Raw genomic sequence first — 27623 nt, 5'->3', positions numbered from 1 at the left:
CAAACAATGATCATGTTTTTTCTTAGTTTTCTCTTGATTGTCTTAAAATAAAAAAACTATATAACCGTCTAGTGAGATAATCACAAGTAATACATACCATACCAGTGGAAATACTTCTGGGAAAAACTAAAAACCCGTACACAAACGGTACGGTAACCTTCAGTGACGAAAGCCTTTTTTTGAAAAAGGAAACTTACGGTTGAACGAAACCACACTGTAGGCCTATGTCGAAAAGTGGATCACTGTCAAATCCCTTCGTGAGGTCTTGTTTCATTTTCTAAAAATCGTGTACCGCACCTTAAGCAGTAAAAAAAGCAAAATGATAAAATGCCGAACTTGGAAAAAAGTTTGAAATTAAGAAGAGGTATATTTCTCTCTGTCACATAGCAAACCCAGTTTTTCTTATTTTTTATATAGATATTTCAACACGGTCATTAGACACTGTTTTGTTTTTTTTACTATGCTAGTGCTAAGAAAAACACGGTAAATTATTAAATTTAAATATCATTTCTCATAAATTGTCTGTTTAAATACATCGAACATTAAACCACCAATCGCAAGTCTGTGATTCGACGTCGAATATCGTACCAAGCGGACACAAGAAAGAATCCTGACGACCATCATGATGACAGGTGTGAAATACCTATACGACGAGGGATGAAATATTGAAATATCACGAAACAATTCAACTATTACACTGAATGATTTAAACACACCTGGCATCCAGCTTCCGGATCGGAGAACATGTAGCTGAAATCGGCGTTTTTCAAATTCAAGCAGTCGAAGAAAGTCTCCGGTATGGCCGTGTAATTTGGGTAGTCTTCTCCGGGATTGCCAGGAATGTGGCTGGGACGATAACTAGGGGTGGTGTATTTGTCGGCATAGGCGTTCGACTTGAGGGCCGTGCTGGGCTGCAGCAGAACTATTTCCTTTGGGTAGGTAGGCCGGGGTTTGTACGGTTTTGGTACTATAGGTTTATATGGTTTAGAGACTACAGGTTTCACTGGTTCATAGTCGTCGTATTGCGGTGGGGGAGGGACGTAAGGTTTCGGATCTTCATATTGGTCGTATCCGTCGTATTCCGCTTCGGGTTTCTGGTGATCAGAGCCATAAAAGTTGATGTCAAAATCGACTGGTTTAAAGAAAGAATTTTTGTCATCGTCAAATGGCAGTTTGAATTCGTCCTGAGTGTTCTGCCATGGCTTGTTATCTTCACCATAGGTCGGCTTGTCGTCATAAGCGGGTTTGTAGTCATCCTGATAACTCGGTCTGTAATCATCCTCATAAGTTGGTTTGTAATCGTCTTGGTAAGGAGGGTTCTCCTCATCTTGGTAATTTGGATTGTAATCGCCTTCATACGAAGGTTTATAGTTTTCTTGGTACGGAGGTCTGTCGCCATAATTCGATGGGTAATCGACGTCTTGGTTAGGCGGTTCATAATTGTCCTAATCAGTCTTTTGTTAAGTCTTTGGTCAATCTAGTATATTGTCGCTACATAGGTCGCATTATTATCGTCACGTACCTGATACGTTGGCTTATAGTCGCCTTGATTCCCTGGTGGATAATTATCTTGGTACGCTGGTTTAGTCGGCCGCTCGTAGTGATCTTGTTCTTGCGGCGGGAAATACCCCTGTTGATTGACTAATTCAGGTCGTTTGATTCCTTTCATATGGGCGACTTCATCACGGAAAATCTGGCGTCGTTCTCCTTCCTGTTAAAAAATAAAGTTCCAAAAGAAAACAATACAAATTATTTTATCCACCCAGAAAACGACAATAGAAGAAGGTCAAAATTACGGGCTGATGTAAAGTATTAAAAAAAGAACAAAGGATAAATTTCCCCATCAGCATTTCGACTTGGCCCTATGTAGTGATGTTCGTTGCCATAAATCCACTGGTAAATTAAAGTCCATTAGAACAGAGTAGTTCTTTTTCTGCAAACCGCAAATGGAACCATTCCAATGGAATGTCCTCCTTTTAATGTCCTTATGCAATGGTTTGTTTCGCAAACGACCCCCAAGCACAACATAGGCACTCGTTAAGCATTGGTGGGCTATATGCACTATGTCTAAGATTACAAGTCCTTTAGATGTTTCCATTTATAGCGCCGGATCTCACTAACGATGTTCGCAATTAATACGAAGCCTCTCGACAGTCTTTCCATACAGACAGCACAACACAACCATCAAGACATCCCGTAGAGTTAAATCAATCACAAGTGGTGTCGTGCAATCAAAACGAAAATACGGATCACAAAGTTGATGATCTAGCCCCCCATTGGGTAAATGAGATTGTAGTAGTTACCAAACAATAGAGTCGCCGCAGCAGGAAAACAAGATAAAAACGGTCAGTGGAACAAAATCAACTTTACCGGCTTCGTTGATCTTGCGGCGGAAGTCACGGCTAGGCAGCTGACGCAGAGGACCATGGTCAAACGTAGAAGAATGCTCGGCTTCATGATGGGAAGAGACGATGCACGAGAGCGGAACCTCCAAGCAAAGCAAAAGAAATCTGGTGTGAGGGCGAGAAGCAACACGACTTGATGATGATCTAGACGACCGAGAAAACCAACGTAAACTGAGAGCGAAAAAAGTTGGCAATTTCGCGCTACGACAGCGATACGAGAGAGTCTACGTGGTACAAGACTTAAAAGGAAGGAGAGAGGGAGTCAGACCACACCCTTGTCAAATGCGTTTCCCCCCCTTAATAACCACGGCACGAAAAGCCGAACGAAACGAAAAGTTGAACCAATGAATCCGTGGTAGGATTTCGAAAGGGAAACCCAAGTGCGTCTGCTCCATTTCTACCGCAAAAGTCTCCGCAAGAGAATTGTTATTTGGCTCAGACGACCATACTGGGCGTGGTGGAGGTCCGTTCATAAAATAACACGCACATGGTAGTTTATTATTATAAACTACCTGTAATGAGGCAGAGCCTTGTATCTATTGGTTTTAGGGAATTGGCCTTCTCCTGCATTGCTCGCAATTATCCTTCACCGAGGGAGCGTGAGGAGAGCGGCGACGACGGCCCGTTGATGGGCGCGGACCGACAATGAAATAAAGACGAGTGAACGGCTTAGGGCCTTTGGTTGAAAAAAATAATTCAAAATCAAGGCGTGGCTGAGCCTCGCGTCCTCGACACCGATTCCTAAACTCGATCTCCCCAACTACCCCTTCCATCCTATATAATGTCTACCTTTTGAAACATATAAAAACGGACGCGGCAAAATTCGATTGCCAAATCTAGCGATTATCTCGGTGAATAGACACGCGCCAAACCAGTGTACGCCGGTTAATAATAATGGGTACTGACCAAATATCAAGTAAAAGCAACTTGTTGGACACGCTTCAATGCCAAGTCGAACGTTTATTATCGGTATGATTTAAAGCTAAAATTTTCTAAACATTTCGCAACGCCGCCCTATTTTTTCAAATCATCTGCTACGATGTTGTAAGAATTGTGTAAAAACAAAAATGACTTTTACGTCATATTCCCATTAATTCATCACCTAAGACAAGAAGAGCTCACGTTCAGCGATTAAAGACAATTCACGGCATAACAGGCGTAAATGATGCGACCTATCCCAAGTGAAACGTGTTGGCAAAAAACTAGCCTCCTTTCATTATTTGCTTTTCCAGACTTTGGCCTGTCCTACTTCTTCTATCATCATTTAAAAAATGGAATTACTTTTAGTCTGGGCTGACGTCTCGTTCAGGATCATTTAAAACAAAAAATCGGAACCAAGCCTCACGGTGACAGACGTAATAGCCGAGAGGATGTTTCCCTTGCATGCCACAATTTTCCTCCTGGGGGTTGCATCTGTCATGTTTTTAGTACGGTACTTGGAAATGTGCTATTTCTAATTTTCCACGGGGACCCTGGCTGATATCAACGATAATATTCCGCGCTGGATTCCAATGACAGGATGAACTGACTGTCTTTAAAGAAACATGCCAGTTGGGTTCAATAGAAAGGCGAATGAAGAAAAGAGAAAAAAATCAGCAAGAAGCGGCTGGTTAACAAAGGGTTTTCGACAGTCTCAATAAAGAAAGAGGAAACCAAACGAGGAGTTGGTCAACTTACTGACTGGATGTTAACCGCCGATTTCCGTCAACGGCGTTGAGAATTGTGAGCCGCGCTAGCAGCAGGAAACAAACGAAAACGGGCAAAAGAATGGAGTGAGAAAAACCAGTGAAGAAACCCGCACGCTTCGGAGGATGATAGTCGACTGATGGCCATCCAACAGTGCCCTGGAAAAAGTGGATAAAAAGAAAACCAAAAAATAAATAAAATAAAATAAAATAACTGAGGAAAATGTAGACCATATGTTGTGTGTGTTTTCTTGTGTGTGCGTGCTGCATAGAATGCGTGAGACTACTGCCCTCCATTTCCTCCTTCAGCTCTTCCACCGTTAGGCTTCACACCATTTCTCCGTCTCTCAGAGCGGGAAAATGGGCCATCCGACGGCGAGTAGGTAGTCGTCATCGTGCCATCACTTGGATTGTTGAGTTGTCGTCGTTTCTTCTCCCCCTTTACCTAAACATTTTACACGGGAAGAAAAGAAAAATAACTGAGATTGCGTGATTGAATTGGAAGGGGGCACAAATTTCATCGTAAAAAATATTCAGAGTCCCGTTATAGAGCAAAAAGGCATTCAACTCGACGACTATTTCGAATACGACAACACGTGCATGAAATAGTAGAAAAGATTTACACCTGTCGTGTGGTTTTTCCATCCCATCACGAGTGATTGGAAACCGAATCAAATTGAGATGAGTGGCCATGGAGCCGAGCTTTTGTAGTTATTTAGATCGCCGAGGGAAAGAGTGGCACGCACGAGCAAGTGATTTATTTCTACTCCGTCGAACAATTTGGGTTGAAAAAGCAATTCGAATGGATGGAAATTCCGTGAAAATTAGAGGCACCTCTCTCAATGTGAAGAGAAATTGAGGAAATTCAATAAAGAAGCTGATCTCTACATCGATTTTTAACTTGCCATAAACGGGTGGGAATCTGGCTTGATTTCCTTTTAGAATTACAATCGGAGGGGAAATTACGATTCCGGATGAAAATTTATATATAAACTCGATTGCCATGAATGTAAAAGGAAATTTCATTGCCGTCTAGGTCTCACTCCCATGTGACGCCAGCGTCGAGGAGCGCCGCACGCATGCATCCATTTCAGTGGCTGATGCACTACGATAAGAGCTTTTAGGCTTTTCCCCCCAAAACTATTCAAGTAACAGAAATAAAAAGAAATCCCAACCGTCTTTATATAAAAAGATTGCTGCTGTCTTAGATGTAACACCATTTTTCAAATGCATCGATCGCAAAATTGACTATTCAGTCAACAAACAGAAAACAAGTGAATCTTTGATAACGATTGCGACATGCGTTGAATCATCCATCAACGCTCTTCTTCCTCTTTTTGATTTGCCGCCAACTTTATTTTCGTTACAACATTCCCCAGCGGGAGTACTTAGCCTTGAAGCGTTGGAAGCGCATCACGAAACTCAATCACAAAGGCCACGGCCGCGGTCGATACCGCCAACAGCTTCGCACACACCCAAAGAAAACGGCCGAAAGAAACGCACACGACGACCTTTGACGTTTGGCGACACACACAAAACAGGCATTGCTAGTAGTATAATATGGTGATGTTCACGCTTTTGGACATGATGCTAAGATAGAGCGATTTGTCGACGCAAACGCAAGCAATCCCCCACGTTTCTTGGTGTTTACATTATCAAGAAAAAAAGAAGAATGAAAAATCTTTCGACAAACTTGGGCGACTTGGCAAACACTTTGAGTTGACGTGACCTCACGTATCGACAATTCCGGCAAATACCAAAAAGAAGATTCACAAAGTCAAGAGCCAATATAACGTGGTCTTTCCATTCCAAAGAAAAGCAGAAGAAATACTATAAACAATCACGAGAGTCGAATAAAAGTCTCGAGACATTTTTATGGTAAAAAGAATGACAGGGCGCAGTAGTTTTATATGTAGTAGTAGCCTTTCATGTATGAATGCTACTTTTTCTCGCCGATCGATAAGAACACGACACATATTTTTTGGCTGATGCATGCCAGTCTTTTGTTATGCTACTTCCTGTTTATTTTGAAAATGAAAAATAAAATAGCTGAGCACGAAAAAATGAAACTAGGTCTATCTACTCAGCCGAGTGTGGAAGAATGTTTGGCATGTTTATCAAAGTGGAAGCCTATTGCGGACACATTACAAATTCTGGTCTCGATTTTGAGGCTTCTGTTTTCGACTGACTACGCAACCTACGGCAAACTAGGGTCTTCATAACAAAGTAGTTTGTAGCAGCACATGTTGTCCCTGCTGCACAATTGAGTTCCAATCAAGTGGACTGGTGCGGAGCTGTTGGCGGTTCAATGGACAAGGCAGCTGAGGAATCCATGCATCAACGCCAAAACAGGAAACTTTCCTTTCTGTGAGCCTGCATCAGTCAGCTGCTGCTGCTGTTGCCGCCAACATAACTAACAAATAGCTTTAGTCCCTACTTCAAATGCGGAGAGTTTGGCTGGTGACTTGCAGACTCAAACAAAGTATCTCGTGGCAATCGAAATGGGAAACTCAGCTGTACTACTTACACACTCTACACCCACTCTCTGCTGTCTATTTTCGGGGAAAGCGGGAGAAATAAAGAGAAATACAAGTGGCCGGTGTGCAGGCTACTACTACCTGGCAATAAAACTCATTACTATTTGACAGAAGAAATAAAAGGAAAGAAAGCATGTCTAAATAATTAATGGCGCATTAGGAGGCAACGTCCTTCGAAAGCAATGGCACAGAATCTTTCACGTTACAAGGACCTGACTGCTGAAGTTTAATCTTTGTTCCGAGTAGAACGCCAAAAACAAAAAAGCCAGCTCTCTTTTTTGAATGCTAAATTTAGGATAAAACATTCCCCAAAGGAAAACCAATAACCAATGCGACGCTATGCAAATTACAGCGGAAATTTGAATCTAAATTGCTTCTTGAGCAGCCAAAGGCAACTCATAAAACATTCCCGTTCTTCTCGAGTTATTAGTTATTTATTCTACGCAGTATGTGGACAATGTCTCGGTCCTAAATCCTATCCCAACCGTCGAATACCATGAGGATCAAGCGTCTCTCTGCAAGCCGTCCGTTAAATAATCAACTTTGGATGTCATCCATTTTAAAATACGTCAGGGAGGATTATAGAACTTTTGCAAGTCAAATTTTCAAAAAGGTCGTATTCGTGTCGACGAGGAGAAGGAAAATAACCACTCAAGACTTCCTTTCCATCACGCGTCCTTATTTGCAAAGACAAGGGCTTCTGTCAGCTGACATGCTCCCATCGTAAATCCTTCGAGGATATTGGATCAAGGGTGTCGAGACCTATATACTGTAATAATACTGATACGAATATAAATCGGTCAAAGAGGGGGTGGGGGAGGAGGCAACATTCCAGATTAAGCTGGTCTTCAGACAGAACCATCAGGCAAAATAAAAATATGATGAAGAATATAATGCTACCCTTTATTGTCTGAGTTATATATTAATGGATAAATCATAGATATTACTGAACTAGCTTTAATGACAGCCATCAACAAACATCAGTCCTCTCAATATGATTTCAAAGACATCAATTTAACAACATGCCATTGAGCAATTGGGAATTTTTGGAAGACAATTGTTTGACGGTTGACAATTGACATAATGATAGAGGTCACTTATAGCTAAATTTTCATTTCCTTGGTTTACCAGAGCAAAAAGTTCAATGGACAGGCTCTAGATCGTGGCCTACATTCCCAGGAATTCAGCAACCATTTCTCTATAAAAGATTTCTACATCTAGATATATATAAGTGTGGGTATAATAAGTTTAACCGATCGAACGGGAACTGCAGTTATAAATAAGTATTTACTGCAGGTGACTCAGTCGTATAAACCCATATCAAAAGGAATTGGAATATGTTGACAAGCACTAAAGTAGTAAAGTTGTAGTGAGCACAAGGTCAAAAATAAAGCAGAAACATAATTACCTCAATGATCGAATGTCGGATAAGACGAAACGGGACTCTGGTTGCACGAAGGTCGTTAAATCAAAGTTGATTTCCATGGTACCGTGAGATAAAAACCACTTTCTGATTGAAATGAACTCGAGACTTGTTCGTGATCATGTTGTTTGCCTTAATAATGCTGCCACCTGGTGACCAGGTAATGAGTTGTAAAATTCGATAACAATTTGAAAATAAATAATAAATAATAAGAATTTTAAAAAAAACTTGTTCCGAAGCAAAGCACAGTAGTAATAATAATTCCTATTGGCAGGATTATATCATAAGAGATTGTTGGAGGATATCGATTATTGTGAATGTTGAAAATGCAGGTGGGCGAGCCTACATTAATGAAAGATGAAATCCGAGACTCACGAAGTTCGGCGATTCTCGGAATAACTTTAACGATCCCGTTATTAGCTCCCACTCCCCGAGTCAGAGAATTTTATCCAATTTTCCTGCTAAACTCCGCCGGGGTTTTAGAGAGCGGAATAGGACATCTTCACATATTTTGTAAAAGGATTAGAGCGAAATGGATTTCAAATGTATTGAATGGAGATAGTCTGCTATATAAATGTATACAAACAGCATTGTCATTCTGTACAACATAAACGGTCAAACGGGAGCGACAACAAAAAAGAACATCCGACACTTTGACAAAAAACTGTAAAAAAAAATGTCTTTTTTGTTTTTATTTTTGGTTGATTGTTTTGTTGTAAACTGAAGGAAAAATTGGGGACGACGGGCGCAAATCGTAGTGGAAAACAGAATTTTTAAACCATTTTTAAAGCCATTTTTTTTCACCGCACATTTCATTTCGTCGTTTTCGCCAGCGTAATTTTTAAAAAAAAGACACATATGTTGTTTTTTGATTGGCTACAGGCACTTATTGTGGAGTCATCAACACTCGACAAGAAGATCTACAGATTTCTGTTTTTTTTTTCTCTTTCTAAATTACACAAAGACAAAGAATCAAAAGTACAAAAGCTATAAATGGAAGACCGATATTCAATTCAATTCATGGTATGTGATATAGCGGAATAGTTGCTCAAATTAGTGGTGGCGCTGCTGCGGCGTCCTATGCATCATGACGACATCGGCTGGTGGTGATGCCATCTTGTAGAAATGATGATGGTGATGGTAATCCTGCTGCTGCTGTTGCCTTGACGAAAAGACTGGAGGCTGCTGCTGCTGTTGTTGCAACAGCTGGGCCTGGTGGTGGTGATGCTGCCAGGTTGCAACCGACTGCGGCGTCGGCGTCGATTTCATGACAGAAGGATGGGCCGGCATGTGGTGTCCACCACGTCCGCCGTGAGCAAAGTCCCAGCGGTAATTATCCGATTGCATCTTGTTGGAAATTGCGGAAGACGTCGACGAAGATGCCGCCGATGACGGCAGCACTCGGTGGCCCGGCTGTCCAGCTCCATAATATCGACCTGAATATTTCAATTGCAAAGTTAATCAAGATTCGTCCGTCCTTCACCTTAACTAAGCCAAATCATTTTCATACCTGGGGATGTAATCAATTGCTGCTGATGGAGACGGGGACTGCGGAAGTCGTGGTACTCGCGACGTTCTTGACGGTATTCGCTCAATTCTTGGGTCATCACTTTGCCGTTGTTGGTTGGGTTGCCGTTGGTGCTACTGACTACGTGCTGCTGGACGGGCGTGGCGGACAATCTGGACTGAGGCGGGGCCGGCTGCTTAACATTCATTCCCGATGGATTGGATGAGCGGGCCAGAATGGTAGGGACAGGGGGCGGAGACGAGATGCTCTCCTCTTCCGATGTGATTTCGGCCAGCCGTCTGTAAATGTTGCTGCTGGATTTCTTCTTCTGCTGGGCGGCAGTGGCGACGGCGTTGCTATTGTTGTTGTTGTTATTATTGCGCTCGGGGTTGTTGTTATTCGGCCGGTGATCAGCGAATTGAGCGACTCCGTTCGATGTTCCGGCCGGAATTCCGGATTGAGTCGTGGTGATTGCAGCCGATCGGGAACGTGAACTGTTGATGACTTCCCGACGGTAGTCCATTTGCGGCTGGATCGTCGTCTTCTTCTTTGCGGAATCGACCACGTCTTCCGAACGGATGTTGCTCGATTTGCCTCGGTTGTTCCGCAATTGCTGCAAGGCGGAAACTGGAGTCGATGTAACAATAGTCGGTTCCTTCCGCTTGTCTCGAGACTCGACGGCAGCTGTCGATCGAGCGTTCGCGGATTTCCTAACGGGCGGCGACTGCTGGACAGGAAGCTCATCGCTCGATGTGCGATGGTGCGAAATGGAAGAGGGAGCTCCTTCCGGATCAAGCCGAGCGATTCTCTGCTGCTGGTGGTGCTGCTGCTCTCGTAGAATCATCAGCTGTTCTTGATGTTTGTAGTGATCCAGCTGGAGGACCCGCAACTGCTGCCGGATGTTGGCCTTCTCCCTGGCTCTCTTCTTCTGGAATTCCTCCTCCACTCGCTGCATGGCCTGCGTCTCTTGCAGACGCTTCCGCTCCTTGTGTTCCGCTTCTTTCGACAGTTTCTCCTCCAGCAGACGCTTCTCGTGGACGCGCACCGTTGACTGGAACGTGAATTTCTTGCTACCGGGCGACTGGCCGCTGCCAAACAAACGTTGGCCGACCGATTGCTTCTTGGCTTCCAGGAAGACGGCATCCGCCGACCTGGCTCGCCGCATCATGTCCGACTGGTCCATGGACACGGGGCGGCCCAGGCGCGGCTGGCGCTGATGGGCAGAGACGATCCGCGAATCGTATTGCGGCAAGTAGACGATCCTCTGCGTGGACAAGACGGACGGCTGGCTGTAGGCCGGATACTGTTGGCCAATATGGACGAATCCACCGTGACTTTGCTGGGCCAGAAGGTCGGCCTCTGAGCGGCTCTGCAATTTGCGGATCGACGGATACGATCCATCGTCACCGCCAACAGATCCGTTGAGGACCGAATTGGGAGCGCTGCGGCTCAGCATCCAGTTGCCGTCGTCGCAATTGTTGCCGGATGAATGGTGACCCACACGAGTCGCACACTCTTCGTCGTCGTGGTCGTCGTCGGATGGCGAACATTTGCCCCGGCGGAAGGCCGTAGCGAAAGCCCCGGAAACGGATCGTTTCAATTTGCGCAAACTGTTGTACTTTTGCGGAATGCAATGAGCCCCGGCGCCGGCGGATCCGCCAGTTCCTTCGTCCCCGGTCCGACTGCTTCCGCCCGTCTCGTTCCGTTTGCGATACTTGCGCCCTCCTTTGGACATGGAAGAGGAGCGTGATCCGCCCGTCTGATCCGTCATGGAAGAGTCGTTGAACATTTGAGATTTCGGGATGATCTTGGGAGGTGTTGGATCCAACGAGTTGCGCTGTTTGCTGGACGGGAAGCAGGAGCCGTTGCGGGCGCCACGTTTCATGTGATTGCCGGCCTCGTCATCACTGCTGCTGTTGCTACTGTCATCGTCCAATAGATCCTGTTGGGGAGTCCAGTTGCTCTGCAACTGATTCCGTTGCTGCTGCGGAGGCACCGGCGAGGACATGGCCAGAGGCTTGTCTCGACCGCTGGCGCCACCGCTGGCCACCATGGCCGCATCTGGACTGCCGGCGTCGCCGGAAATGCCGGAATCGGCCGATTTCTCGTTAGAAATGCGAGGCGGATGCGGGGCCACGGGTCGGAGCGCGTTCTTGGCGATCCTCTCCTCCATGACGTCCTCATCTTCATCCTCCTCGTCGCTCAGATCCATGGCGCTCATGTCACTGGCCTTGCTGCTGGATGCGTTGAGCTTGTTGTTGCTAACGCTGCTCATCGAGCTGGAGCGCTGGTGGTAATTGTCCGACTGGCCCAGGGCCCTCCAGGCCGCCGACGGCGAAAATCTGGGCAATTGTTGAGGTTTCTTGGGCAGGGTGGGTCTCAGACTGAGTGCAATGTCCTGATCGTAATCGTCGTCGTGATCCAGTTGGTCTTCGTGTAGAGTTGCCCGGCGACTGCTGGACGAGTGGCGGATGACGGGCGGGGGAGTGGACGAGTGGCGCCTTGGCTGGTTGGAGCTGCTGCTGCTGCTGCTGGCACTTTTCGACGCCCGCCTGGTCGACTGCCGAAGACGGACAACTTCCTTTTCGTCTTGTTCCGATTTCCGATCGATTCCGCTTTTGCTCTCCGCCAGCACGGCGTCAAACTCTTCCATCACTCGTCGACTTTCCTCGTCGAGATCCAGCGACTGGGCGGTGCTGGCCGGAGCGTCAGCCGGGCCGGCGGCTACGGCGACATCACCCGGTGCCATGCCAAAGTAAAACTGTTGTGGCTTGCTGTTGTTGTTGTTGTTGTTGTTGCTGTTGATGCTGGTGTTTGCCTGCTGTTCGGCCGGAACTCGTACGAAGGAAGACGACGGATGCATCTCCTCCCAATCGTCGTCATCCGTCATGGTTCCGTTCAGTTTCTTCTGGCTGCTGAAAACCGTCACTGGGCCGTTTTTGATGAAGGCCAGCAGAGATTCGTCGCCCGACAGATCTTCCCGGCTGTTGTTGTGACGACGGCGGACTTCCTGCGTCTCGTCGGCCACATCCGCACGGAGATATTCCATACTGCGAGCCCGGATGCGTCCGTTCTCCGAGTCGGCCGCTTTGCCATCGGTCGATTTGGTTTTGAAGAGTCTCAGTTTACCGCGTCCACTCGATTTGCCCCCTCCACTGGTCGGCTGCTGGCCGTCGTGATCCACTCGACTGCTGCTGCCGGATTTGGCCGAAGCCGCCGGAGTGGACGGGGCCGTGTTGGGAGCTTTGGCTTTGGAATTCTTCTTGCTCTTTGAGGGTTTTCGGCTGCCACTGGACGAGCGCTGCTGCTTGTTGTTGGCGTCGTAATCCGGCGTCGGACTCCGCATCTCGTCGGCGACGTTGGCCAGGAGGTTGGGGATGATGGGCGGCTCGGGTTGATCGGCGACGATGAGGTTGTGATTCAACTCGGTCAACTTGTTGCGATTGGCGATGTGAAGAGTCCCGACTTTCTGCAGGGCCAGACCATTATCGGTAGCTCTTAACTTGACGGCGCCCACTCCGGTAGTGCCCGTGGCCCCGTTGGCTGCCATGGGCAAGACCCGAATCTTCTTGGCTTGCTGGACAGGAGCCTCTGCAACACCCGGTCCGTATCTAAATCAAACAATTCGGTCATCATTCATTCTACAGCAACACGTACAGTCAGCTGAGCTCTCACTCCCGCCATAACTTTTCCCTAGCCCGTAAAATGTGGATTTTCGAAATGAAAACTCGATTCGCTTTCTAATTTTCTTTTGACTTGGGTCTACTCCTCCCCCGCCGTCGGATGGAAAAGGAAACTCGCCAATTCATCACGAAAAAAAAAGAACAGCGCTTGGGGAGAAAAGAGAGAAAGGATAATACAATAGCCTTCAGATACGATTCGTCTTCACCGTCGGCTTCAATACTCGACTGGATGGATGGCGAAGTGATTGCTGTGCGGAGTAAAAAAGGGAGAGCTGAGCTTTATTCCGTGTCCCAGAGGGACTCGATTACGTGTGTCGTAAGGGGCGAATTCGGGGGCCCTCGCTGATTGCGGAAGAGAAAGGCGATTTCTTTGAGTTGACTGTCCTATAAATCGATTGCCCCTGACTACATCAAACGAACTTCACGGACGAATAACTGTAATCATATCACAGGAGAAGAAAAGTACTAGTTTTGTATATACGGCACCGACTATATAATAAGAGTGGATCCAGCGTTTTCTCCCGACGTCTAGCAATCGCAATGGCTTCCTCTCTCTCAATAGCACCAGCAGCGGCCATCAATATAATCTCTAAAAGGTTATCGACGTTTTTGGCCAGCAGGACACTTGCGATGCTTCGGCTGGGAGATTCTTTTTCAAAAGAGAAAATGGGACAAATCCTATAATAGCCATGGTAAAACTATCTATTGTAAAAATAAATAGAAAAACGGGGTAATATCATTACGATTGCATTAAAAGAAATTGTGTTCACAGTTTCTTTCTTTTTCCAACTGCTGGGCGACCGTCGTCTATGTTGTATAGGACACTCGATGGACTGTCCATAAAAATCAATAACGAATGGCGAATGGGGAAAAAAAAGGAGTCGACGACTCTTCCAAACTCTTTTGTCCTCGATTTCCCAAAAGGATTACACTTTTGGATTATACGAGTGCGGGCTAGTAGAGCCATGGTTGTTTTGTTTTTTTGTTTTTTCTCACTAGAGGAAATGCTGAGCGCAACCGTGTCCTACCCCAAATAGCTGTGCGGGACATTATCGATAGTTAACAAAGTCTAGCTGACCTCTTTTTCTCCCGGCTCCACTACTGGCCTATAGGCCACCAGCGGAGCATATGGTCGTGTCTCGACTGCCGTGCACAATCATTAAATTATTCTCCGCTATAATTGCAGACACTTCTCAATGAATAGACAACAGTACATTTTTGTGTGCGTCCTGAATGAATATCAGCTGTAATAGTAGTAAAAATAAGGAAGCTCGGAAACTCTAAGCAAACCGGGTGCTATGGCCAGGCTACTCTGATGACATTTCACAGGGGAAAAAATACCATTAGACACCTGACCTCAAAAAAGCAGTAGACAAACTGTACTTATCTATAATACTACTACCACTATCTAAGCTCCAACAACAACAACAACAACAAAGACAAGATAATTTGGTGAAAAATAACAATAATCATAAATTGTGTGCAAACAAAAGGTAAGACAGCCGTAAAAACGGTAATCTTTTGTTTTGGGTTTTTTCGTTAGTTCTTTACCGGCCGTCTGGCTAGATGCGACCGGACCGAGTTCGGTGCTGGGCTACTATTAACTTTATATTAGAAGCAATGATGGGGTTATACTAATACTATACAACCAATCAGCTTGGTTGGACCTCGTTCGTACGGGTTAGCTGGGCTCAATCTTTTTTTCTGATGATAAACGACGACAACTACTACCGAGCCGTGCAACCGCAAGATCCCGCTTCGACCCTTCGCTTCAAATAAGAAAAAAAAGGGGACTCCGTTAACGACCCGCAACATCGCAATGGATAGCCCGGAATTTACTACGTCGGGATACGGTAGGGGGAAAGAATCATGTCCCAAATTTCTAGTAGTCTGAGCAATTGTTTTGCAAACTTTGACGCACCTGGCGAAGCGTAGAGGCTGTTGATCCGATAATTTTGACTGGTGGTGGTTCTGCTGCTGCTGCTGGTGCTGGATGCATTCCTGTTCGAATTGATCGTAGTGAGCGGAATTGAGGTGGCCGTTGACCATGACGCCGCTACCGGAAGCCGATGATGCCGGATAACCTCCTGACGAATGCTTTTGTTTCGCTTGATTTGGTTGGTGTTGTTGTTGTTGGTGGTGTTGAGCCTGTTGTTGTTGTTGTTGCCACTGCGATCGGTTACTGCGCTCGCGCTCGGCTTTCGGATAACTGTTGTTCCAAGTCTGATCCAGCGACGACGGATCCGGACTGCGCGATCGGTAGCGAGGTGACGAGTTTGTATTGCCCATTTTTTTTTCGTTTTTCTCTTTTTTCTTACAATCGCCGGAGAAAGTTGGCCGGACTCTATGGACAAAAACGATCGCGCGTCGCTGCGGTTTCCGCGTGTGTTGGGTTACAGCCGCCGGAACGGACAGCGACGGACGTTGAAGGAGAGAAATGAGGGAAACCACTCAAGTCTATTCTCTCTCTCTCTCTCTCTTCCGGCCGCAGAGGAGTAGACTACACTACAACCAAGCGACGATATTTTTCCTGCATAACATAATAACAACGGTAATTATGAGACATTTTCGGGGTGCACGGACATAAATCAGTCGGGAAAAAAGAGAAAGAAAATCCAATCAAAATAGAAACGAATCGGCCGGAAAAACGAGACGGGACAACGAAACCAGACAGTCGAATTTATATATTGGGCAAAGTGATCGGTGGTGGGTGGGTGGGAGGTTTACAATACTCTAGAGCGCCGGAAACGTTTGGCTACTTAAATTTAAAAAAAAAAAAGGAAAATAAAGAAAACGCAGCAGGCCATCGATTTTTATGAATAAGAAGAACAACAACAACGGCAACTGCTGGTCAGTTACACAGGTTGGCTTCCAACGACGCAAGAACTCGGGTAAGTGTGAAATAGTTTTCCAGCCGGAAGGGCAGGACGTCCGAGCGCGGTCACGAAATCATAATAACCCAAAGGTAAAAAAAAAGGGAAAGAAGAAGAAAACGACGCATCCGAATAGAAATCTAAAAATATGAAAATAACTAATTTAACAGAAAAATAGAAGAAGAAGAGTTGAGGTGGGCGGTGGTTACCCATTGGGAAAGGAAGTACCTCCACACCCTTAAAATAAAAAAAAATATATCCAGCCGCAAGTCGTTCTCAACTTCCGGTTAATTTCTTCCAGGAGTTTTTCACAAGAAATTTTGTTTTGTTGTTTTTCTTTTTTAGATTTTTTAATAACCACGACGTCTAATTTTTCTCACGCGGAAAATTTCCAAAAATTGTTTCCTTCCGCCTTTGCGGATTGGACGAAAATCCCCCTCCTCGCCCAATAGGTCAACCGGGCAGTGTCTTAGTATTTGTTTGTATAGTATCAAATACTAAATACTAAATACTAACTCCACGTTTTTAAACACACACACACACGCACAAGCATTCATTTGGCTTTGGTTTCTTTTTCAGGAGGATTGGCAGATGTGGCTTCTCTCTCGCCGTACACCTGGGCACACCAGTCCTTTTTTTCAAAATGGCGAACGGAAATCATTAAACGAAGAGAAACCAAACAAAAAAAGAGAACAAGGGCGCAAAATAAATATTTAAGATTTTTTTTTTGTTCAAAAGAAAATGCGATATTGAATCTAGTTGATCTTGTTGGCACTTTGATCTCGTTTGTCTTTCGCTTTGCATCCGGATGAGAAAATCAAAAAGGAGGGCGATGGATTTTTTTTTTTTTAAATCCTGGGGAAATTTTCTTCCATTCTCCTTTTTTTTCTTGTCTTTTTGTGTGTCATTTGATGTAAAAAGGTAAGTCCTTGACAATTGAGGGGAACTCGAAAAAGGGGGGGGGGGGAAGACAATAGCCCTCCCTGAAGCGACTCGATTATACAATATACACGCAGCTCGCAAATATCTATACTACCTGGAATAAATAATGAACGACACGGCCCTGGAGACACAATTCCGAGAGATCAGACTTCCTCCGTGAGGTAAAAATAAAAAATAAAAAACGAAATGAAATAAAAAGCTGCTGCTGCTGCAATCATTATTAGGGTGGAGGTCGTACACGTAGAGAATATGTAGGCCAATTGCCGCGCGGCTCTCCTCGGATGGAGATGGAGGGGGAAAAAGTTGATTCGATCACGAAACGCTAAACAACGGCAACAACATACAGCCGACAGAACACACACAACAACATCATCCGTCATAGATAAGACGGCCATCAGCGTTCAAGGAATATCCCCCCCCCCCACCTACTTCTTTTCCACTTTCAAAATAAAAGTGGAGGAACTCGTTAAAGAGATACGAAAATGCCTGCCAGGTTGTTGTTGTTTGGTTGTTGCTATTTTGAATATTCAAAGTGAAAACACCAAAAAACCGTCGGTCGTCAAAATGGTGGATGATGATGATGGTGATGTTATCGTGACGTCATCGTCTCCATGTCCGGTCGTCGCCACCCTGTTTACCAGACATGAAAACGGACAAATTTCCTGTTCAATCGGCCGAATCCAAATTTCCAATGAAACGCATAAACCTGTTTCAATTTCTGGTCATTTTATTTCCTTCTTCTTCTTCTCGCTGTGTTTCCCTGGAATCGGGGTGTTAACCCACAAAAGAAACTGAGAATAAAAAGGTTTTAACCTGAACGAAAAGACAGAAAACAGCACAGCTGGCTGCCTTCAGTCCAGACTGTGTGCCAAACAAGCTTACATGTAGTATTATATATACCTATAAAACTAGAGAAAGAAAAGTTAACAAAAATAAAAAGGCTACATTTCCGTCTTTCTTTTTTTTTACACGTTTTCCACTCGCTCGGACGCTCGTATAACGCTGGATAGAGCCAGCAGGAGTCGAAGAGTTCGAGTTTTTAATGCTCCCAACCTTGTGGGGAAGCTCAGGTGCAAGAGGAGCAGCTGCGTGGCCGGCCCGCGTGAGTTTGTTACATTCCCATCGGGCCGAGAGAAAAACGGCCAGACGTGGCCAACAGTTTTTCTTTCGCACACACAGACACACACAAAAAGGGTTTCACAACCCAGAAGGATTCTTCCTCGTTTCCACCCCACGATAAAGACGATCCACTTGGCCAATCAAGTGAATAATCAGGTAATTGGATTGATTATGGATGGCGAATATTGCGCCGTAACGAAATCGCAATATTTGTGACACTCCAACGTGTGTCCAACTGATCGCATCGTCCATCCGTTGCGATCGGTTGACCAACCACCGCAACAACACACTGTGACTCCCACCTCTTGCGTTCGTGTTTGCGATTAGATTACATTCGCCAATATCCGCCACCAATTTTATTGCCGCCCATCTGCGACTGGTCGTCCGGACATTGTCGTCCACTGGAGGCAAGTGATATTTTGTTGTCGCCTGTTGCTAGCCTCGTTCATTAAACTCATTGGCAGGGAAGGGGGGGGGGGGGAACAAAAAAAGAGAAGGTGGGCAGTTGGGGGTGGGGGAGATTGGGTTTGTTGGCCACTTGCGTCAACAAACGTGAGCGCCGACCGCAGAGCGAAACGCTGCGCAACTGCGAACAACATTCACGAATTGCGGTCCACATTCGTACACGCGAGATCCACTTTCCCTTTCAACGAATTCAGCCAAGCCAAAAGGAGCCAAAACAACCACCAAAACTGTAGCCAACTTTTCTCTTACAAAATTCGACTTAAAGTCCAGCGTTGCAGAACAACTGCAGACCCACCACCACGGCGTCCATAAAATAATCAACGTATAACGACTTAACAATTAAAAACATGATAATATAAAAAAAAAGATCCTTACACGGCAATTAAATGGAAGACGATGAAATTTCGTTTACGCGCCACTCGGTTTGAACGGCGACTAGAAATTTGTTCACTCATTAAATTTTCTTTTCTCTCTCAAAAACAAGTTCTTTTTTTTTTCCCCTCAGTAACGCAAGTCAACACAACACACGTCTCTAAGCGGCCACTGTCAGGAACTGAATAAAGAAATCAACAAGCCGAAACCGGGACTGAACTCGGTGCGGCCATGGCGAATCATCGCCAGATTTTTGCTTTTTTTTTTTGCAGCTGCCCTTGACCACTATTATAATATTAAAAGATGGAAAGAAAAATATACGACTTCTTTCCTCATACAACATCTTGTGAAATGGCAAAGAGAATTTTTTTGGCGTATATATCTACCAGCGCGCGCATGTAATTATATAATCACATGAAAGGTAAAGAAAAAAACGAACGAACGAGAGAGAGAGAGTCGTAAACAAAATGAATCGTCAAACGGACAGAAAGAATGATTTGTGCAACATTAGCCAATAAATAAATAAAGGCCCCCAACCCGGTGTGTACGTAAAGTATAGTATTTCAAGGACTGATGTGGCGCTGGCCTGGCTCCATCCAGTCAGCCACCAGCATATCTGATTGGAATTTACTGCGGGGGAGTCTTGGAATATTATTATTATACTAAGCTCTTTCTCTTTTCCATCTTGTACGTGCAAGTGTTGATCGTTACACCGAAAAAAAGCCTTTCCCTTTTTTTTGTGGGTGGCTGTTGCGCATTGAAAAGCTTTTTGACGGAATATTTGCATTGTGTTATGCACATGCATCGCATGGAAAAAAAGGACAGCGCAGAAAGAAATAAGAAATAAAAGTAACCGGACGATAAAGGACGTTGGAGAGATAGGAGTGCCCATTTGATGTGCTTTAGGCTCGGCCTCTGATGCAATAAATGATGCTGGGGGGTAGCATGAGGCCAGCACCAACAACAACAACAACAACGCAGTGAAAAAAAAGGGGGTGAAGGCAATGGAGCGTGGCCAAAAATCAAAAAAAGAAAAGTTTCTGTTGCTGCAACTTTTATTCTAGCTTGGGAAAAGTTTGCCAAAAGGCCCTTGGGCCTCAGCCTCTTAAATTACCATCAGCTGCCGTTGTTGTAGTTGTGTGTATCGTGTCGTGACACACGTTTTTATTTCGTGTCTTGCGCTCTCCGCCAAGAGGGGGAAAAAAATAAGAAAATGGCGAAGAAAACAATCGAAACAAAAATTCCTGGAAAGTATTTAGTTGTGTGTGTGTGTGTGTGTGTTTTATCCTTCCTTTTCTCCGATTCCCATTTGTTCAACAGACGGTTGTTTCGGGGGATCCAATTTCCATGAGAAATCGATCGATCTCTCGTGTGGATCTATTCAGAAATTGAACGTGACGTGGTAAAAACTGAAAACATTCCGCTAACGTTGGGGGGTTGGTAGAAACAAAAACAGGAAAAACAAAACAAAACCGAAGGCCGTCCTTAAAAACTTGAAAAACCGGACGTGATCCATCGCTTGTCAGGTTGTTGCTAGTTGCCATACGTTATTCAATATTCAAGGCACACACACACACACACACTCACGATAAAATTCCCACACGGGAGGTGGGTAGGTATAATCTAGAAGGAGGTGTATCGTTTGCGGGTAAGGTGATATTATATTCCGGAATAGGTGTGTGGGATGGATACCGTTCAACCACAAACGTCTAAATGCCCACTGACGTCAACAGCGCCACCAACAAACTGCCGGCGTCCAGAATTGATCAAACCTCAAACAACAAATTCTATCCGCGTTGATTGATTTCAGTATGCAAAGCTGCACGACGCATGGGGGGGGGGGGGGGGCATTGACGCCATCGTGTCCGGCCGAAACAGAAAAATTGGCAAACGAGGAAAAAATAAAATAACAAAATTCGACGGCGGAGGCGGCGGCGGCACCGTGTGTGTGGGTGGAAGGTAGAAGCTTTTACAAGTTTCCTCGAATGTAATTAGGTAGACGAAAGCCTCGGAAAAACACAAGATGGGAGGAGGAGGGTTGGACTGAAAGGCGAGGGGGGTTGTTTACTACTACTCCTACTTACTTACTACTACTGTCATATGCACATCACAAGGGGGGAGAGAGAAAATAATAGAATCAAAAGGGCTGGCGCGGTCGTCGGCTGTATGACGTCGAGTTCACCAAAGTCTCACGAACAGAAAATGTGAGAACTCGTCGTCGTTGCGCAGCGCACACACACAATCCGCCGTGAACAAAAAAGGAGAGAAAAAATAGAAACTTTTGTGACTCTCTGTGAGTCACCGACGACGACGACAAACTTTTACCCTTTTCCAACCACCGAGCGTGTAGAGAACTGCTAAACTTTTACCTCCGCCTCGCTCCCTTCAGAAAATCCAGTTAGCAGTTAGCCCTTCTACCCCGAATTGATTCCTCCTATTCTTCAATTCAATTCCGTAATTAAATCACGTTTTACTTTTTTATCAATAGCAGAAAACTCAATTTGATTTTGACGGGAGAGAGAAAACAAAGTTCAGACCTTGTGAAACGGGAAATAAAGGTGAGGGGGGTGTTATTTGATCAACGGCGGTCGGAATTCCGTTGGATGGTTGGCCGTTTGGGGTGGAGGTGGTGGAACAATGACAACCATCCCACCACTGGCGACCATGTGTAGAGCGCGTTATTCAACAGGTTACGGTCGGAAGAGCCAGCAGGAATGTTTCCGTCTTTGTTGTCTGTTTGGCCATCGCAGAACAAAAGACTGGCGCAGACTGTAACGTTACACACACACACAGCAACAAGATCATTGCCAAGTTGGCAAAGGCATTCACGGGAATAAGACAAATGCCACCACCACCACCAGTCGGCGATGAAGTTTCGTGAGCCGGTCCAAACTGAAATCATCATTACGGGGACTGCATTTTAATGATAATAATAATAATAATCCCCATCATCATCATCGTCGTCGTAATCAAAAGAATGAATTTGTATCGTGTGTGTCGAGTCGCAGCCGAGTGTGATTGTGCCCGTCCGAGGAGCGGGAATGTCGACGCTCTTTTCTGCGCCTTTCGAGGGAAGTTGTGAAAAATATCACGCAACAAACAAAAGAATGCGCATGTCTTTTCTTTCCTTTCCCCATTGTTGCAACAAGTCAAAGAATCTGGACCTCGTCGTCGACCGTTGGCGACGCTATCAAAAAATCACCTGGGCCGCACCAATCAATGGGGGGGTAGATTTTACAAAGACGGACGGACGGACGGACGGACACGGTCAGAACAGAAACGAAAACAAAACAAAAATTAAGGTTTGAAAGTCAAAATCGCCTTACGGTCAGCAATCGCCCAAAGGACTTTTCTTCTTCTTCTTCTATTTATTTATTTATATTTAGAAGGCGCTTTTTTATGTCTAGCTCATCTTTTTTCTGCGGCCGGCAGAGAGAGAGAGAGACGGAAAAAATGGCGCTGTTTAGTTGATATAATGGGCAGAGACGAATGTTTCGGAAATGAGGAGGCAGAGAAGCAAAACACACGGCCCATCCACAGTAGTAGTATGTCTGGTAATTACCCCAAGAGCTGTTGGCTTATTATTACATTGCGCAGCCAACGGAGACCTCAAACTTTTTTTCGGGTTTTTCGACAGAGAAACCGCACAAGGTAGAGATAGGAGAAGAAGAAACCGCCATCACCACCTTGAGGGTTTTTTTTAAATTTTTGGTTGCAAGTCTTTTTCCACGTCTGCCTCACGCAAATCAGATGTCTAAATGTGAGCGATGGTCATCCAGGCCGATCGACCATTGCAACTCGCTCGGCTGCAACTCATTTGAAATCAAGTTGTCTCGTTTGTTTTTGTTTCTTTTCGGGCCGTGTTAAGCCAAAGCCGCAAAAACATGAGTGCTATACTACTACTACTACGTCAGTTGGTGACCCGTGAAACCAGTTGGTTACACACAACACGAAAAACGGTACCTCTCCTTACATGGCCAAGAGACCTAACCCCCCCACCGAAAGTTCGTTTTTTTTTTTCCCGGCGAAATAGACACACACACAAGAGCTTCAACTTCCTGTGTGTCCCCAATAACACACACACGGCACGTATCACACACACGGAGAAAGAAAAAAAGAGGGACGCCCTATGCGAACGGTGAACTTTTGGGTGAAAAAAGGGCGAGCGCGTGGGGCTATAGAGTCGATCGTCGTGAGTTGTTCTCCTTCGGCATTCTCTTTTATTCTCTTTCTTTCTTCTTCTTCTTCTTCTTCTTCTTTTCCATATCGGGCGTGAGTTTGGTGGAGGAGAATGGACGGAGAAGGAGAGGGGATGATAGTGCACACATAATAATAAGACAAGGCGACCTCAATTCGAGTTTCACAAGAGAATCAAGACGACAAGAAGAAGAAGAAGAAGAAGAAGAAGAAGAAGGAGCAACGGTACCTTGGCGAGTCCTTTCCAAGGCGGGAATTTTCGAACGGAACAAAAAGAAGAAGAAGAAGAAAAAAAAGAAGAAAAACACAAATCCAAAATGGAAGATCAGGTCATGGTGTCGACGATGGCCGATCAGATAATGACGTAACAGCCAAATGTCTTTCCCGCTACTACGACAACAGAAGATGGTCAAATTCGAATCGACAACTTTTTTTCCCGGCCAAGTTGTCGGCAAGTCGCCGCGTGTCAAATGGCAAACGAAATGAAAACTTTTTGGACGTCTCGGCGTTTGTATCCGTGTGTAAGAGAAATGAGCGGCTGACAAGAGTCACACGGACGAGTAGAAGTCGGTTCAGAAGGTGCTGGTAGCGACACTCGACACACTGTGCACATGGGCGCTGGGCTGTGTGCACCTGTCCGATCCCGACACAATGTTTACGAGTGGGGGGATGGTGGTGGAAGTAATGATTATTCTTCAACCGAAATCTAAACGATGGACACACTACTAATCCGCAGCGAAGTTGGATTCCGACTGGCACAACAGAAAAACACCACGGCCGGCTATACAGCAACCACACGACCGCCGCCGCCGCCTCCGCCACCTCTTTTCCATTTTCCCCCCTTCACCACCCCACCTCACCTCCTGCCCGAATGTTTCGCCTCACGGCGGCTCACACGCAGTGTTATTCACCGGGGCGGTCCTAATTCTCTCTCTCCCTCTTCCACACATATACACGTACCCCCACCGACCCATCTAAACTCCACCTACTTCTACGTATTTTTCTTCTCTCTCTTGGAAAACGCATAAAGGTAAAATGTTACATGTAGACGGGGGGAAAAAGAAGGACCCCGAGGGGGTAGCGCGCAGTTCTCTTACCTTTTCTCCGGTGTAGCAGAACCGGAGTCGGACGCGGTCGCAGGTCTATTTTCTTTCTCCGAGCTAACTGGAAGGAGATGGAAGGACTGGAAGCCCCAGCACTCTGCCACTATAGACGTCATCGAGCGTCAGCAGCAGTAGGACCAGACGACACATCATATAACCTGTCCCCTTTCGGCTCCTCCTGCTCTACCTGTACCGTCATAATAATCACAACATTGAGACAATTGAACATAATAATCATCATACAAGAGTCCTAAATCATATCAGCTAGAAAAGAAGAAGAAGGGGGACGAGATGTCGTTGTTGTTTCATTAGACCCCTCCTTCCCCATGTCCCCCGGGATGTCTGTCCCGTCATTCCGTTTGTTAAGTCCAAAAAGAAGAAACTGGTCATCATCGCTGTACGCATTCTGGATGGAATTCCGGCTCGTTGTTTGAAATAAAAATCCCAAGAAAAAGAGAAGAATGAAAACGCCACTGGGCAAACTGTCAGCAGCACAACGCACACACACAAGGCAGACACACAGGTGCGTTATATTTATACATACGCACGCACACGGAATGAAGGAAAGAAGAGAGAGAAAAAAGGGGGCGGGCATTCCAGGTGGATGAACGGAAAACTGGAGGGGAAAGAGAATGCCGGAATAATAAAAAAGAAGCGGAGAGAGAGAGAGACAGACGCAAAAGTATATGCATGTACACACAACCAGCGTCGTGTTAAAAATGTGTGGGGGGGACCCGAAAATATTTTTCCAGCCTCTTTTTTTTTTTTTTTTCCTGTTTTCAAAACAATAAAGGCGCACGTCATTATGTGAGGCGGCGGTTTTAGTTCCGTGACAGAAAGGGAAGAAGCGGAAACGCCATCGAAGCGAACGTCCCAATAAAAATTACCCGAAAAAAGTCAACAGAATTTAATAATGATATCCGAGAGAGCGGAGAGAACAAAAAGAAAAACCAATAAAAGTGAACAAAGACGTCAAAAACCGTTTGGGACGACGATTGGGTGGTTCAATCAACAGGTGTGTGTGTGTGTGTCTCAAACCTCCGAAATAATCATCTCGCTTTTATTTTTTAATGGTTTTTAAATGCTCGCCGGGGTCGAATTGTTGGTACGACCTCTTCACCCGCCGCTTTTATTTTTAGATAGGATTTTTTGGTTTAAAAAATAAAAGGACGACTGGCGAAAAATAATAATAATAAAAATAAAAACTTGAAAGACTACCGTTTTTTTATATATCTGGAAGGCGATGATTTTGTTTGGCTGTTGTTTCATTGCTGGAACTCACGCAAACTTTTGGAGATTGTAGCCGCTGTGCGTGGAACACCCTCCTCCCCCCACATCGGAAAAAGAGGGAAAACGTGACGAGCATCTGGAAAAGAAAAAGGGAATTTCTTTCAAATAATGATGCCGACGATTTATTATTTATTATGGAACGTTACGTCAGGAGAAGAGGAGAAAAAAAGCTCAAGGGGGCCATGCCCGCACGGCTCATTGAACTTGGGGCAGATTGGATGATGAATCGCCCGCGCTGTTGTTCTCCCTTCCACCGTAACCACCAAATTGGTTAGTCCGGTCCAGTCGGTCCGGGGTCCAGTCGCCGGTGCTAATTGAATATCTCTCCATCTCCTCCTACAACTACCTCCATCGCCGCCATCCATTTTCATCATCATTTCCAAATCTTTGAGATTATCAAGTCGAGCAAAACTCGGGAGTGAAAGTTTTGGCTCAGCCATCAGTGTGTGTGTGTGCTGTGCTGTGAGGGACCATTAGAGAGGCGTAGCGACTCTAATCCGTAATGAAACCGGCTGATACGGAGCTGATGGATTTTTTCTGGTCCTCCTCCTCCACGACGCAATCTCGATGGAAACAAAATTTCAAAAGAAATAAATTAATCAGTGAAAAAAAAAATATGAAAATGGCCTTTGGAGCGGCACGACACGCTCCTTTCGCACGGATGGATTGTGCTGGATTTCGAAATTTTGGCTGCCACATGGATGTAATTTTTTGTTTCGCGTCTTTTCATCAAAAATCAGAAACTCGTTTCACCATTTTGTGACAGCAAAAAAGGGGAAATTTCCCTTTTTTTTCTACTCACCCAAAAAAAGATAGTCGAGTCCATTTAAAGTGCTAGGGGACAACTGTTTTGAGATCCCTTGAGCTCTTCACGCTTCAATTTCCATCCGATCCATTGTTCTCCATTTTCCATTGGCAGACTCACTTACGCCGTGTCGCCGTCCAATAGGAGGGGAGACCAATCGATCGGGCGGAAGAAGCTTTTCAAATTGGCTTTTACCCCATCCATTCGCTATGGAAATAAGACTCGGGAAAAGTTCGTCGCTTGTTTTCACGTCCAGCTCCAATCTGCTGGCGACTTTTCTTCTTTTCAACTTTCAACAGCTCTCGTCTCCCCCTACGGACACGGACAAAAAACAAAAAAAATGTGCGCATTCCGCAGAAAGGCCATTCTCTTTTTTTTTCTTCTTCTTCTTTCTTCTCTCCTCCAGTCCCGAAAGAAAAACCGAACATTTTTCAAGTTCTTCTTTCTTTCTTTCGCCGCTGTATTTGCAACAGACACACACAAAAATGAAAGAAACGAAATAATAATGGTTTCAATGGAAATGCGAATAAAAAAAGAAGAAGCTTTTTTGAAATGATTTCACGCCCAAAAAGTAAAGAAAAATGGGGAAGAGACCAGCGTGCTCATTTTCGCCCGTTCTTCTCTCTCTCTCTCTCTCTCTCCCTTTTTTTCCGTCTTTGTTAGACAAACAACAAAAAATCACCAACATCCGCCGCTCACGCGTCTCAAGGACATTTCGTTTTACTTTATTTTATTTTTTTAAGACGCCAAAAATGCATTTACTCTTCTTTTCTTCCTTCCATGTTTTCGCGTTGAAAATTTTCCAGCCAACAATCACACAAAGAGAATACGACGAAGGAAAGAGACCCGTGTAGGAACATGAATTGGAAATTAAGTGGAGATTATTTTTTTGTTTTGTTCCCCGGGTGACGAGGAAATGGATCAGATAGTGTATAGGATGAACACAAAAGGGGACATGGAGGGGAGACGCGACTCTTTTTTTTCGAGGTGGTAACTGCACAACACGCAAAGACACCGCAATTTTGCCTGAAAAAAAAAAAAAAAAAATCCACCAACCGGAAAAGGAGGGTCGACTGGCGAGGGAAATGAGAAAAAAAAACCGTCCATCACACACACACAAGACAAGACAAGACGAGAAAAACCTCAAGGTGAAATGAATCATCGCCTTCCGAAAAAAGAAAAGACACAAGACGGAAGAAGAGAGAATAGCGTGGCAG

At 45.1% G+C, this 27623-nt stretch overlaps 2 protein-coding genes across 6 annotated transcripts; both read right to left on the bottom strand.

The window, feature by feature from the left end:
- Positions 1-347: 347 nt before the first annotated feature.
- Positions 348-8173, bottom strand: LOC124348985 (adhesive plaque matrix protein-like). 3 transcript variants are annotated; one of them, XM_046799430.1, is made up of 7 exons: positions 8036-8173; positions 4322-4535; positions 4083-4249; positions 2371-2488; positions 1523-1711; positions 717-1445; positions 348-643 (listed from the first exon to the last, which is right to left on the bottom strand). In XM_046799430.1, the coding sequence occupies exons 2-7, from the start codon at positions 4385-4387 to the stop codon at positions 527-529; spliced, it is 1386 nt and encodes a 461-aa protein (XP_046655386.1). In that variant the 5' UTR covers positions 4388-4535; positions 8036-8173; the 3' UTR covers positions 348-526. The 3 variants fall into 3 exon arrangements, with proteins under 3 accessions (XP_046655386.1, XP_046655385.1, XP_046655387.1); XM_046799429.1 differs by having other exon boundaries at positions 4083-4535; positions 8036-8170; XM_046799431.1 differs by lacking the exon at positions 8036-8173 and having other exon boundaries at positions 2371-2510; positions 4083-4355.
- An 825-nt stretch (positions 8174-8998) lies between these two features.
- LOC124348837 lies at positions 8999-26749 on the bottom strand. 3 transcript variants are annotated; one of them, XM_046799163.1, is made up of 6 exons: positions 25748-26749; positions 25530-25677; positions 24306-24498; positions 15162-15770; positions 9561-13168; positions 8999-9486 (listed from the first exon to the last, which is right to left on the bottom strand). In XM_046799163.1, exons 4-6 carry the CDS (start codon positions 15527-15529, stop codon positions 9104-9106), a joined length of 4359 nt encoding a protein of 1452 aa, XP_046655119.1. In that variant the 5' UTR covers positions 15530-15770; positions 24306-24498; positions 25530-25677; positions 25748-26749; the 3' UTR covers positions 8999-9103. The 3 variants fall into 3 exon arrangements, with proteins under 3 accessions (XP_046655119.1, XP_046655117.1, XP_046655118.1); XM_046799161.1 differs by lacking the exons at positions 24306-24498; positions 25530-25677; positions 25748-26749 and adding an exon at positions 23438-23976; XM_046799162.1 differs by lacking the exons at positions 24306-24498; positions 25530-25677; positions 25748-26749 and adding an exon at positions 19015-19207.
- Between the last annotated feature and the right edge of the window lie 874 nt (positions 26750-27623).

Source organism: Daphnia pulicaria, chromosome 7 (assembly GCF_021234035.1).
Source record: "Daphnia pulicaria isolate SC F1-1A chromosome 7, SC_F0-13Bv2, whole genome shotgun sequence".
Classification (NCBI taxonomy): Eukaryota; Metazoa; Arthropoda; class Branchiopoda; order Diplostraca; family Daphniidae; genus Daphnia; species Daphnia pulicaria.
This window is presented reverse-complemented; position numbering and strand designations above follow the sequence as displayed.

Bases quoted from the DNA above. Each gene is read 5' to 3' on its own strand.
- LOC124348985 (XM_046799429.1), bottom strand. From the start codon at position 4,387: ATGGAGGGCAGTAGTCTCACGCATTCTATGCAGCACGCACACACAAGA. The intron at 2,489-4,082 runs GTAAGTTGACCA...CTTTGCTTGGAG, and splicing joins CGGCGGTTAACATCCAGTCA to GTTCCGCTCTCGTGCATCGT. The intron at 1,446-1,522 runs GTACGTGACGAT...AAGACTGATTAG, and splicing joins ACTATAAGCCAACGTATCAG to GACAATTATGAACCGCCTAA.
- LOC124348837 (XM_046799163.1), bottom strand. From the start codon at position 15,529: ATGGGCAATACAAACTCGTCACCTCGCTACCGATCGCGCAGTCCGGAT. The intron at 13,169-15,161 runs GTGCGTCAAAGT...TGTTTGATTTAG, and splicing joins CAGCCTCTACGCTTCGCCAG to ATACGGACCGGGTGTTGCAG. The intron at 9,487-9,560 runs GTATGAAAATGA...TGAAATATTCAG, and splicing joins GCAATTGATTACATCCCCAG to GTCGATATTATGGAGCTGGA.